General features: G+C 48.5%; 1 protein-coding gene across 4 annotated transcripts in view; it reads right to left on the bottom strand.

The window, feature by feature from the left end:
• The window catches only part of NCKAP1 (NCK associated protein 1), a 241,185-nt gene that overhangs the window by 115,838 nt on the left and 111,408 nt on the right, over positions 1-13,939 (bottom strand). For all 4 annotated transcript variants that reach the window (XM_075317420.1, XM_075317419.1, XM_075317418.1 and 1 more), the window contains 3 exons: positions 13,719-13,825; positions 3,514-3,646; positions 1,653-1,734 (listed from right to left, as the gene is read on the bottom strand). In XM_075317420.1, coding sequence (XP_075173535.1) covers positions 1,653-1,734; positions 3,514-3,646; positions 13,719-13,825 — 322 coding nt within the window. The remainder of the gene's footprint in view (positions 1-1,652; positions 1,735-3,513; positions 3,647-13,718; positions 13,826-13,939) is intronic.

The following is a 13,939-nucleotide window of genomic DNA, read 5'->3' on the forward strand; positions in this document are numbered from 1 at the left end:
TACACGTTTTGAGTGTAGTAACTTTGTGTGTCCTCCGGGGGCAGTAGCTATACACCCATGGTCTGGGTCTCCCATAAAGGAACGATAAAGAAAAATCTCAAAAATTTTGCCATTATCCCATTTTTTTCAGCTCTGAAAAATATGTTTAGAGATCTTTCCCTGGCAAACATAAATCAACCTGATTTTGTGGTGAGGAGATCTCCAAGTGATTACTGACTAGACCTCGGCAGGGGCAGAAGAAGGAGAGAAGGATCGGGCCATTAGAGGTCCATGTGAGCGTAACCTAATTTATCGGACCAGTCTACGAACTGCGGATGTGACTGCTGAGTGCAGATGGAGCCAGACGGGGCAGGAGCTGCCGCTATATACATGCACTAGGCTGCTCCAAATATCGGAAGAGACTCGGGGGTGGCTACTGAATCCAAGTGGATGTCTCACCGCTAAGCTGAGGAGAAGAAGTAGCCTAAACCATCTAGGAAAAAAGAGCGACCGGCGAAACACAATGACTCCACATATGGAAGGGGATAATGTTGCTGCCTGGTGTTGGTAGTAACTACACAGTCATATTAGTGACACTGATGTGCAAGAAGGGGCTGATCCGCCCATCAATCACTGCAGCTATGGACGGTGGGAATGTCACTGTCCCAATTCTCAATTACATGTGCTGGCTCATGCTCAGAATATCAATTACTTAAAGGCGTTGTCTGCGACTAACATTGATGGCCTATCCTTAGAATATATGAATGTATAATTGGTGGCGGTGTGACACCTGCACCCCAGACAATCAGCTGTTTCCTGTGGCGGTGTAACACCTGCGCCCAGGATGATCAGCTGTTTCCTGTGGCGGTGTAACACCTGCGCCCGGGACGATCAGCTGTTTCCTGTGGCGGTGTGACACCTGCGCCCGGGACGATCAGCTGTTTCCTGTGGCGGTGTGACACCTGCGCCCGGGACGATCAGCTGTTTCCTGTGGCGGTGTGACACCTGCGCCCGGGACGATCAGCTGTTTCCTGTGGCGGAGTGACACCTGCGTCCTGGTCGATCAGCTGTTTCCTGTGGAGGTGTGACACCTGCGTCCTGGTCGATCAGCTGTTTCCTGTGGAGGTGTGACACCTGCGTCCTGGTCGATCAGCTGTTTCCTGTGGAGGTGTGACACCTGCGTCCTGGTCGATCAGCTGTTTCCTGTGGAGGTGTGACACCTGCATCCTGGTCGATCAGCTGTTGCGATGCCACCATTGGCAGGAACTACTCAGTTGCAGAGCTGTACAACACCGCTTTGTAGACAGAATAATGGCAGCAGCCGGGGACTGTACATCTGCCCCAATAATGATTCAAATAAGGGGGTGGATGTGCATTACCCGGCAGGGGCCAACTTTACAGTTGACGGAGCTGTGTAGCTCCACAACCGGGGCCGTTCTACCAGGCAACTGATCGGTGGGAGTGTCGGGTTTCTCAACCTCCACTGATCATACATTGATGATCTATCATAAGGTCAGGTCATCAGTGTTAAAAGTCTGGGACAACCCCTTTAAATCGCTGTGATTGGAGTTGTCTGATCATGACCAACATAGCAGGAGTCAGCCATATAATACAGCATCCACTAGTGATGGAGCCCAATCTACTGCTGTGGAGTTAGATCTACATAAACTTACCCTGCTTCACGTTCAGGGATGTCATAGTGTTCACAAAAGAGGACATGATGATGGATTCATCTTCCGGACACACAGAGAGATTCTACAGGAAGAAGAGCAGACAAATCAGATTCAGCGAGCTCAACAACAACAATCTTTATATATGCCGCAGACATCTCCTGTGTCTCCAGAGCATTACTAGTTAGGAGCACTTGTTTTCTGGAAAAACGGAACAAGTCCGTGTGTAGGGCTTAGATGGTGAAGAACGCCATCCAGTGGCCTAAAGCAAGAATCATTGCATTTCCTAGAGACCCAGTCACCTGCAAGAAGACCGACTCATTACCGCCACCTGGAGGTCGCAAACCTGCAAGTCACTGTGCGACCCATTAAAGGGTCAAGAAACGTGAATATGGAGCAGATTATGCCAGAGCATGCTCCACGTGTATAATAATATAATATTTATTCATTTATATAGCGTTATTAATTCCACAGCGCTTTACATACATTGGCATAACACTATTTACGGTTTTTTAATGCCTTAAAAAGAATTTGTCAATACAAAAAAAAATGAACAAAAACATTACATGAGTGGAAGTCTGATCTCTCTTAAAGGGAAAGTAAATCCAATTATCTTAATTCCTACGATGCAGAAAATGAAAAAATCTCAAGGTACAAAAAACAAAAAAACAAAAATCTCCTGTTCTGTCCAGGAATGAGTCTTTCCAGAATGCGGTTAAGTTGCCGTGATGAGTTTTTGACGTGCATTTTCGCTGTGCAAAAAAAATGCAGCATTTTACAATTCCAAGAAAGTGGATTTTTTTTTTTTAAGCTGCGTAATCCACAACATGTAAATATCTCTTGTGGGTTCACTGAGTTTTCTGTGCAGATTTTCCCCATAGACTTACATTAGATGCGGAAAATCCACAAGTAAAAAAATGCACGTGCTCAGTTTTTTGCATTGGATTGTTTTTTTCCCTACCTAAATTGGAAAACTGGGGCATGTCAATTTTTTCAGCACTTTTTTTTTTCTCTACCATTGAAAGCAACGAGGAAGTGCAAAAAACACTTATTTTACTGTTTTTTGCTGAATGAAACTGAGTTTATTAATCATGATGAACTGTAGACAAATGACACAATTTGCATCACAAAAGAAGCAAAAAATCCAATAACATACACAACAAAACATACAGCTTTTAGATAAAGCACTTTATATTGTCTGTTCGTTCCTATAAGGGTCAGCACACATGGCGAGTAATACGGAGTGAGTGGATTGCGAATCGCATTCCACTCGGACCAATGTTACTCTATGGGGCAGCACCCATGAGCGATTGTTTTCTGAGCCCTAATCGGACCGAGAAAACAGTTGCAGCATGCTGTCAGTGGAATGTGATCCTGTTCCACTCGCACCCATACAAGTCTATGGAGCGAGAGAAACATCGTACTATACTCGCATTACACTGGTGTAACGTGAGAGCAGTGCGATTCTCACATCAGCCGTCAATGGAGGAAATAGGGAGAGAAATACCTCCCTCCCCTCTGCAGCGCCGGCCTGCCCCTCCGCAGCTGTGGTCTGATCGCACAATCGGACCACAGTCGCATGACACTTGGCTCCTGCTGTGCTGCGAGCGTGAGCCAAGCGTCGTGCGAAGACACGCAGTAATCCCCGTGTGGCCTCAGCCTTAAAGATAAGTCAGCCTACACATTTATTTATAAAATCTGCCGCTCCATAAGAATAAGAAATCCACATTTTTATCAATATGTAACTGGGGCTGTAAGTGCTCTGGTGGATTTTTAGAGTGAATACACACACACACACACACACACACACACACACACACACGATCTAAGGAAGAAAGGGAGGCCGTTATTGAGGGTCTCTTACCTGTACCAGCTCATTCAGGACCACTGCATCAAACCCGGACAGGTACTGCACATAATACCTCTGCATCACCGGCCCGTACTTCCTGACATGTGCTCGAAGCTCCTCCATGTAAAATATGAGTTCGGCTATGTGCCTGCATGAATAATAATTTAATATTGATATTGGCCACGTTACATTCACTAATCACATTTTTAAAGCAATACTGCTCACAGGATTTTACTGTGTGTGATTGAGAGGGTCCTGTAATTTCACTTAAAGGGGTTGTCTGGGTAAAACAAGTTCGTGCTTATCTCCAGAATAGGCGAGAACTTTCTGATCAGTGGGTATTCAACATCTGGAACTTGCACTAATCGAGAGAAAAGGGAATTTTCATTCTGGTTACAGAATGGAGGGCAGGTCGGACGCCAGACTGCGCCTCCGGTATAATCAGGAACCAAACTAAAAAGTGGAACCCTGCGCTGCTGTAAAATGCCGAAGGTCCAAAGTGCTGAGTGATAAAATATAGGTGGGCTGTCATTTTACAGCAGCGCAGCGTTCCACATTTTATGTTGGTTCCCGATTATCCTGCGACCTTTCAGTTTGTGGATTCGGCAGAAGCTGGGTTACATTATTTACCACTGATTGTGTGTCACACAACCCAACAAGTGAGCATACAGCCCTGATAACCTTTCATTTATTACTTGGGTTGCACTTTTTTTTTTTATCCACAGTTCTTTATCTTAGACCCCTCTTCCATTCATTCCTTATGGGGCTGCTAAAACAAGCCGCATGTAACACTCACCTGCCCATAGGGGATGAAGGGAGCACATGGCTGCTCCAATTTAATGGGGATAAATGTGTCCTGCTCTGCTGATCAGTGTAGGTCCCATGGGTCGGACCCCCACTAACTAACAAGTTGTCACCTATCCAGTGGATTAATGATAAAGAAGTTTTCCAGTGAAAACAAGAAAATATGAGCTACTCGATACTTTTTCGTACTATATGTGACCATAGGAGAATGTTGATTAACAGGTCACCCATGAAGTACATACACTGACCAGGAGCCTAGGTGCCCCAGTGTCAGCATAGAAGATTTATGCCATCAAGGAATGGGATCCACAATCTGTATAAGTTCACCATATGGCAGTGGTCCTCAACCTTTCTGATCTGGAGAGCCACATTCAACTCAGGAGAGGGTCACATCCAGTTCCCGTCACAGTAGTGACATCCAGAGCCCCCATTACTGATATGACAGCCAAAGCTTATCCACAGAGATCATACCAAGGCAGTATACTAAGATCCAGAGGTTCCTACCCCCATTCAAGAAGCAAATTCCAGCTCACCTGTGTAGGAGACACCAACCTTGGACCGTGCAAGGATTGAAAAAGTCGGCAAAACCAGGTCAGGAAAACATGAGGAAATCCAGCAGCTTAATCCAAGAATTTTTAAAAATTATATTTTTTATTGAAGTATAATTAAAAAGTCCATAAAGTCACATGGAGTGCTAAATCAGACAGAGGATGCGTTTCGAACGTCTAGTTCTTATTCAGTCTCTGAAAGAACTCCATGTGACTTTATGGACTTTTTAATTATACTTCAATAAAAAATATAAATTTTTAAAAATTCTTGGATCAAGCTGCTGGATTTCCTCATGTTTCCCTACCCCCATTCAGTATTCTTGCATCAACCACTCCCATCACAATGTCACATCTAGCTTCAACCACCTCTTCTGACTGGTAGAAACATCTTGTCTCCAGTTTACCAAACTTAAAGGGAACCTGTCATCAGAAATTTCGCCCAAAAGCTAAAAGATTCCCCCTCTGCAGCTCCTGGGCTGCATTCTAGGAAGGTCCCTGTTATTATTGTGCCCCATGTGAGACCAAAATAAAGCCTTTATAAAGTTCTACCTTTTTGTATGCAGCTTCTGTAAATCTGACACGGGGGCGGGCTCTCTGCCGTCCATTATTCTGCCCCCTGGTCCTGTATGCCTTCCCCCATCGCTCCTTTCCATATCTGATGCACCGCCCACTGCTCCAGCCATCCCCGCGCATGCCCAGTGCCAGTCTCACAGGACTGAGCAGTGTGACCGCTGGTGACGTGTGCGCAGGCAAGTGATTATGGGCGGGACTGTGACTGTTATCAGCAAGTACCCGGCCATAATCTCGTGAGTGCACAAACCTCACCAGCATTCACACTGAGCTCAGTGTAGATGCTAGACTGTATGGGCTGCTTCTAGGGATGACGTCCCTTTGTCATGTGATAGGGGCGTGTTCGAAATACTATCACATGACAAAGGGACGTCATCCCTGGAAGCAGCCCATACAGTCTAGCATCTACACTGAGCTCAGTGTGAATGCTGGAGAGGTTTGTGCACTCACGAGATTATGGCCGGGTACTTGCTGATAACAGTCACAGTCCCGTCCATAATCACTTGCCTGCGCACACGTCACCAGCGGTCACACTGCTCAGTCCTGTGAGACTGGCACTGGGCATGCGTGGGGATGGCTGGAGCAGTGGGCGGTGCATCAGATATGGAAAGGAGCGATGGGGGAAGGCATACAGGACCAGGAGGCAGAATAACGGACGGCAGAGAGCCCGCCCCCGTGTCACATTTACAGAAGCTGCATACAAAAAGGTAGAACTTTATAAAGGCTTTATTTTGGTCTCACATGGGGCACAATAATAACAGGGACCTTCCTAGAATGCAGCCCAGGAGCTGCAGAGGGGGAATCTTTTAGCTTTTGGGCGAAATTTCTGATGACAGGTTCCCTTTAAAAGTATCTCTAAACCCCCCAGGCCAGTACATGGGCCTCCAGATATGCTCTTATGTTTGGGGCTACTCACATAGCTCCCCATCTGGAGACCTCCTCTTTATAACTGATTGCTAGACCAGGTGATACTGCCTCAAGCTGGTAGACCACCACGAGTCACACGTCATGGGCCCCCAAAGCCACAGGTTGGGAACCCCTTGTCTATGATATCTGGAAAGAAGACCTAGCAATAGATCCATTGTGTCCTGTAAACTGTGGGTTGGGACCTCCAAGAATTGCATATCTCCTTCTGCAGAGGGTCAAATAGATTGGGAATAATCAGTCATGGGCCCTCTGACCCACCTGTCTCTACACAGCTCCATACAGAATAAGCGGTGATCTAATATCTGCCCCGACACCTTCCTGTCATGGGCAGATGAGACACTCAGCTTTCCCACTCTACTCTCAACCTGCCCTTTGTCCGGCTCACTGCTCATCCTTCCTTGGGCCACTTTTCATAGGTCCTAACCACTACATGACCTGGACTTTAGGAGAGACTCTAATTCAGTCACCTAGCCATCAATATTCGGCCTTTATCCAAACTATGCAGATACGTAGACTTGGATACATTTAAGTATATGTTCACACTTCCTTTTTCCAATGTTTTTTTTAAAAGGGTGCGCTCAAAAAAAAAAAAAAAAAAAAAAATGGTGGAAAAAACCCCCACAAAAATTATCAACTGATTGGTCCTATTAATTTGTATCAGAAGTCAACTTTCTGTGCAGATGCTCAGACTTTTAAACACTTGAGATTTTCAAATATGCCTAGGGTTTATTGGAAGTAACACGTCCATTCTTCTGCCATTTTGCCTAGGAAGATGCTCAGTACTTTACGACAGAAGTCAATAGAAAGGCTAAAGAGACATCTGGAAAACGCCAGGATGAATTTTTCTTTTGTCTACAATTATTAAAAAAAAGAGAATTTTGTTACTTACCGTAAATTCTTTTTCTTATAGTTCCGTATTGGGAGACCCAGACATTGGGTGTATAGCTTCTGCCTCCGGAGGACACACAAAGTACTACACTTAAAAGTGTAGCTCCTCCCTCTGAGCTTATACACCCCCTGGTAGCCAGTCCTAGCCAGTTTAGTGCAAAAGCAGAAGGAGAATAGCCACCCACAAGTAGAACCGAGTAAGAACCGGAACAACCGGAGACTGTCCACGACAACAGCCGGTGATAACACACGGAACAAGAAAATTGCCAACAGGCAACAGGGAGGGAGCTGGGTCTCCCAATACGGAACTATAAGAAAAAGAATTTACGGTAAGTAACAAAATTCTCTTTTCCTTTATCGTTCCTTTGGGAGACCCAGACAATGGGACGTCTCAAAGCAGTCCATGGGTGGGAATAAAGAGAAAAAACTAAGAAGTAGGCGGAGCCTAACTTCACAAGTTGGCGACAGCCGCCTGAAGGATGCGTCTGCCCAAGCTCGCATCTGCCGAAGCATGAGCATGCACTTGGTAGTGCTTCGAAAAGGTATGCAGGCTAGTCCAAGTGGCAGCCTGACAGACTTGTTGAGCCGTAGTCTGGTGCCTAAAAGCCCAAGAGGCACCGACCGCTCTGGTCGAGTGTGCTTTGATCCCCGGCGGGGGAGGCACCAGAGTACTCTGGTAGGCGTCCGAAATGGTCGATCTAATCCAACAGGCTACGGTCGGCTTAGAAGCAGAGAGACCCTTGCGCCGCCCTGTGGTTAGCACAAAAAGAGAGGTGCACCGCCTAAGCGCAGCGGTGCGAGACACATAAATCCGGAGAGCACGCACCAGATCTAGAGTATGCAGCGCTTTCTCAAAGCGATGAACAGGGGCCGGACAGAAGGAAGGCAAGGAAATATCCTGGTTAAGGTGGAAGGGAGAGACCACCTTAGGAAGAAAGTCCGGGGTCGGACGGAGAACTACCTGGTCTTGGTGAAAAAACAAAAAAGGTGACTCCGAGGAGAGCGCAGCCAAATCAGAGACTCTCCTGAGAGAAGTTATGGCAACTAGAAAGGCCACCTTTTGAGAAAGACGATACAAAGAAACCTCCCTAAGAGGCTCAAAGGGGGGTTTCTGCAATACCGGGAGGACCAAGTTAAGGTCCCAGGGATCCAAGGGCTGCCGATAAGGCGGAATGATGTGAGACGCACCTTGCATGAAGGTGCGGACCTGAGGCAGCCGAGCGAGACGCCGCTGGAACAGCACTGATAGAGCTGAGATTTGTCCCTTGAGAGAGTTGAGGGACAGTCCTAGCTGCAGACCGGACTGTAAAAAAGACAGAAGGGTCGGCAACGAAAATGGCCAAGGAGAATGGCCGGAAGAGCGACACCAGGACAGGAAAATTTTCCAAGTCCTGTGATAGATCTTGACGGAGGAAGACTTACGGGCCCTAGTCATAGTGGAGATGACTTCAGGAGGAATACCAGAAGCCGTCAAAATCCAGGACTCAAGAGCCACGCCGTCAATTTGAGTGCCGCAGAATTCGGGTGGAAAAACGGACCTTGCGAGAGCAGGTCTGGACGGTCCGGAAGATGCCACGGCATCTCCACGGACAGTTGGAGCAGGTCCGGATACCAAGCTCGCCTGGGCCAGTCCGGTGCAATGAGGATGACTCGACGGCCCTCCATTCTGATCTTGCGCAGGACTCTGGGCAAGAGAGCTAGAGGGGGAAACACGTAGGACAGACGAAACTGGGACCAGTCTTGAACCAGAGCGTCCGCGGCGAAGGCCTGAGGATCGTGGGAGCGAGCCACGTAAACCGGAACCTTGTTGCTGTGACGGGAAGCCATTAGGTCCACGTCCGGAGTGCCCCACTTGCGGCAGATTGACTGAAACACTGCCGGGTGCAGAGACCACTCGCCACCGTCCACGAATTGACGGCTGAGATAATCTGCCTCCCAGTTTTCTACGCCAGGGATGTGGACTGTGGATATGGTGGACTTGCAGTCCTCCGCCCATTGAAGAATGCGTTGGACCTCCAACATTGCCAGGCGGCTGCGTGTCCCGCCTTGGTGATTGATGTAGGCAACCGCTGTCGCGTTGTCTGACTGGACTCGAATGTGCCTGCCCGCCAACAGGTGGTGAAAGGCTAGGAAAGCTAGAAGCACAGCTCTGGTTTCCAGCACATTGACTGAAAGGGCTGACTCGGACAGAGTCCAAGTGCCCTGAGCTCTGTGGTGGAGATGTATCGCTCCCCAGCCGGATAGGCTGGCATCCGTGGTGAGAATCACCCAGGACAGAGCCAGGAAGGAGCGCCCTTGGGACAGGGAGAGGGGTCGAAGCCACCACTGAAGAGAGGTCCTGGTCCGTGGCGACAGAGCCACTAACCTCTGTAAGGAGGAAGGCAGCTTGTCCCAACAGCGGAGAATGTCCAGCTGCAGAGGACGCAGATGGAACTGGGCAAAGGGAACCGCCTCCATGGAAGCCACCATTTGACCCAGCACCTGCATCAGGCGCCTGAGGAAATAACGGCGGGGCCTCAGGAGAGAGCGCACCGCTAGCCGGAGAGACTGCTGTTTGATTAAGGGCAACTTCACAAGTGCCGGCAAAGTCTCGAACTGCATCCCTAGGTACGGGAGACTCTGGGTCGGAGTCAGAGTGGATTTGGGAAGATTGACAATCCACCCGAATTGGGCTAGGGTGGCGAGAGTGAGCGAAACACTCCGCTGACAGTCTGCGCTGGATGGACCCTTGACCAAAAAGGTCGTCCAGATAAGGAAGCACTGCTAACCCCTGGAGGTGCAGGACCGCAATCACTGCCGCCATGACCTTGGTGAATACCCGAGGGGCCGTGGCTAACCCGAAGGGGAGAGCCACGAATTGGAAATGATCCTCTCCTATCGCAAAACGTAACCAATGCTGATGTGACACTGCGATTGGCACATGTAGATAGGCATCTCTGATGTCGATGGACGCCAGGAACTCCCCTTGGGTCATAGAGGCAATGACTGATCGCAGAGACTCCATGCGAAAATGCCGCACCCGGACATGCTTGTTGAGAAGCTTGAGATCCAGGATGGGCCGGAAGGTACCGTCCTTTTTGGAGCTAGGAAGAGATTTGAGTAAAAACCTCTGAACTGTTCCTGAGCGGGAACTGGGACAATCACTCCGTTTCCCTGCAAGGACGCCACGGCCTGCGAAAAGGCGGCGGCCTTGGAGCAGGGGGGAGTTGAGAGAAAAAAATCTGTTTGGAGGGCTGGAAGAGAATTCTATCCTGTAGCCGTGAGATATGATGTCTCTCACCCACTGATCGGAGACCTGCTTTAACCAAGCGGCGCCAAAGTGGGAGAGCCTGCCACCGACTAAGGACGTGGCTGGAGCGGGCCGAGAGTCATGAGGAAGCTGCCATAGTGGCAGAACCTCCTGCGGTCTTCTGCGGACGCGCTTTTGGGCGCCAGTTGGATTTCTGATCCTTGGCTGAGTTAGCGGACGAGGCAGAAGGCTTAGAGGATGACCAGTTGGAGGAACGAAAGGAACGAAACCTCGATTGATTCCTACCCTGGGCGGGTTTCCTGGTCTTAGTTTGTGGCATGGAAGTACTCTTCCCGCCAGTAGCTTCTTTAATGATTTCATCCAGCTGTTCACCAAACAGCCGTGAACCAGCAAAAGGGAGCCCAGCAAGAAACTTCTTGGACGAAGCCTCTGCCTTCCACTCTCGAAGCCACAAAATCCTGCGGATAACAAGAGAATTAGCTGAAGCCACCGCAGTGCGGTGAGCAGCCTCTAGCATGGCAGACATGGCATAAGATGAAAAGGCTGAAGCCTGAGCAATTAAGGTAACCATCTCAGGCATAGATTCCATGGTGAGGGAATGCATCTCCTCTAGAGAAGCAGAGATGGATTTGAGAGCCCACACTGCTGCAAAAGTCGGGGAAAACGCGGCCCCCGCAGCTTCGTACACAGATTTGGCCAGAAGGTCAATCTGACGGTCAGTGGAATCCTTAAGTGAGATGCCGTCAGCCACCGACACAACGGTCCGGGCTGATAGCCTAGACACCGGAGGGTCTACCTTTGGGGAGTGAGACCACTCCTTGACCACCTCAGGTGGAAATGGAAACCGGTCATGAGAACCACGCTTTGGAAAGCGTTTGTCAGGGCAGGCCCTGGGTTTGGTCACAGCGGTCTGAAAACTAGAGTGGTTAAAGAACACACTCTTCACTCTCTTAGGCGAGGTAAACTGATGTTTTTCTGCCAAAGAGAGTTGCTCCTCTGATACTGGCGGATTGAGATCCAGCACAGAATTAATAGAAGCAATCAAATCACTAAGATCTGAGTCACCCTCAGAGAAATCGATGGGATACATAGGAGTCCTCTGTCAAGAGTATTAGAGGCACCCTGAGAGGGGGGCTGATGCATATTCATCAAAGTCCTGGACAAAAGTCCCATGGACTCAGCAAATGACTGGGATATGGACCTAGAAAAGGACTCTACCCAGGCCGGGGGTTCAATGACAGGTGCAGCAGCAGCTTGAGAGACCACTGGGGGTGAGACTCCAGGCTGTGGCACCGCCAAGTTAGAGCAACCATCACAGTGTGGATAAATGCTCGGCTCAGGCAGCAGGAGCTTACATGCAGTGCATGCAGAATAAAGCTTTGGAGCCTTGCTCCTTGTGTGAGACATGCTGCTGGAGTGGGGGCTTTGCAGAGAATGAACCCCAGGGAGAATATACAGAGGTCCACAACCGGAGACCGGCTGTGGCTTACCAGACCGCTGAGCGCGGTGTTGTGTGCCCTCCAGATCCCGAAGCCCGGTCCCCCAGAGCGCAGCACCTCAGCAAAGATGCAGAATGCAGGATGTCCCAGAGCAGAGTAAACTCTGCCTGAGAAATGGAGGGGGCGGGACTAGGGGCGTTCCTATAAAAGAGCAGGAACTGGAGGGCTATAGAGACCTGCCGGGAAGGAGGGACGCCCCAGCAGTGGGGAGTGTCCCTCCCCTGTGTAGAACGGCCGCCGGGAGGAGCCGAACCTGTCCCTCTGCATGAGTGACATGCGAGGGCAGGAAAACTAAACTAGGCCTCCGGCGAAGCCAGGGCCTAAATTTAAGCAGCGAGGCCGACAAGCAGGCACCATCGGCGCGGTTCTCAGGCAAAAGCTGGAGAACCCGCCGGAAAAGTTAAAAACAATCACATACAGCATACTCTCCCCTTACAATTAAGAACCGGGACCCCCAACATAAACGTCTCAGGTACTTAGCTGCTGAGACGCAGGGCAATGTCCCTGGGGATGAGTGCTCCGGTCCAGCAGAATCCTCAAGGGGCTGTGGATGGAGACCGGACTCCTGCCAGGCATGGAGACCGTGCTGGCTCCCACTTCAAGCCAGAGCCCAGAAGGGATGGTGAAGGAGCGCGGCATGTAAGGCTTCAGCCTTGTAAATCAACCTTAACAACACCGCCGACACAGTGGGGTGAGAAGGGACATGCCGGGAGTCCAGACATGGACCCGCTTTTCTTCAAACTCTTTCCAAAAGTCAAACAATCAGATGAGAATGCATGTGTGGATGTATGACCTCCTGAATACAAAGCGATAAACTGGCTAGGACTGGCTACCAGGGGGTGTATAAGCTCAGACGGAGGAGCTACACTTTTAAGTGTAGTACTTTGTGTGTCCTCCGGAGGCAGAAGCTAAACACCCATGGTCTGGGTCTCCCAAAGGAACAATAAAGAAAAGACAAAAATAACACAAATCGGTAAACACAAAAAAGCGCCAAAATTAGGGTTTTTTGGTCACTGCAATATTACAAAAAAAAAATGCTGTAGTAAGCGACCAAAACGTCACATCTATCCAAAAAATGATCAATATAACATTGTCTCGCTCCACAAAAAAAAAAAAAAAAAAGAAGTCCTCCCATGGCTCCGTAGACCGAAAAATGAAGATGTTATGGGTCTTGGTAAATGGCAACGCAACCTAATAACTTTTTTCTTTGCAAACTTTTACAGTGCACTATATGGTAAAATGAATGGCGTCATTCAAAAGTACAACTCGTCCCGCAAAAAAAAACAAAAAAAAACCCCTCATGTGGCTATGTGAACAGAAAACTAAAAAATTATGGCTCTGGGAAGAAAAAACAAAAATTTGCACGGGTCGTGAAGGGGTTAATTGTGAAGCATCATTACTCCATCCTTGTGACGGTGTGAATCCTCAATATGAATTGATGGTATATTTCGTAGATATATCAGCTCTTTACTGGTAAATACCCCTTTACTGTAATATGAGGTCGTGAAGTCCTCAAACTCCTTACCCTCGTACTATTACAGCAGGTCCCAAAGAATATTTTCTTCTTTTTTGCCCATTTAATCATCAGTGAAGCAATTTTGCTTTTCTTCAGTCAGTTAAGCCGTGATTGATTTCTCCCACAATGAATTTCTACACCCGTCTGCGACAAATCCCCCATTACAGCTTATTGTGCATTCGACCAAATGTGCACGAGAGAACAGAAAAGTCACTCACTTATCCATAAAATCATCCGCCACCTTCTTTGGAATATTATCTGCATGTCGAAGCAGCCAAATGATTTCATCTCGAGCAAATGACAAAGCCATAAATACAAAGAGGGCCTAGAGAAAAGGAAAGAAAATGCATTAGGCTTCATCGCAGGTAGAGAGATTATACAGTCATCACTGGAGCACTTACTGCAGAAATGATGAGACATTAAGAAATAGAGCAGAACA

The sequence above is a fragment of the Anomaloglossus baeobatrachus genome, chromosome 7 (genome assembly GCF_048569485.1).
Source record: "Anomaloglossus baeobatrachus isolate aAnoBae1 chromosome 7, aAnoBae1.hap1, whole genome shotgun sequence".
Lineage (NCBI taxonomy): Eukaryota > Metazoa > Chordata > Amphibia > Anura > Aromobatidae > Anomaloglossus > Anomaloglossus baeobatrachus.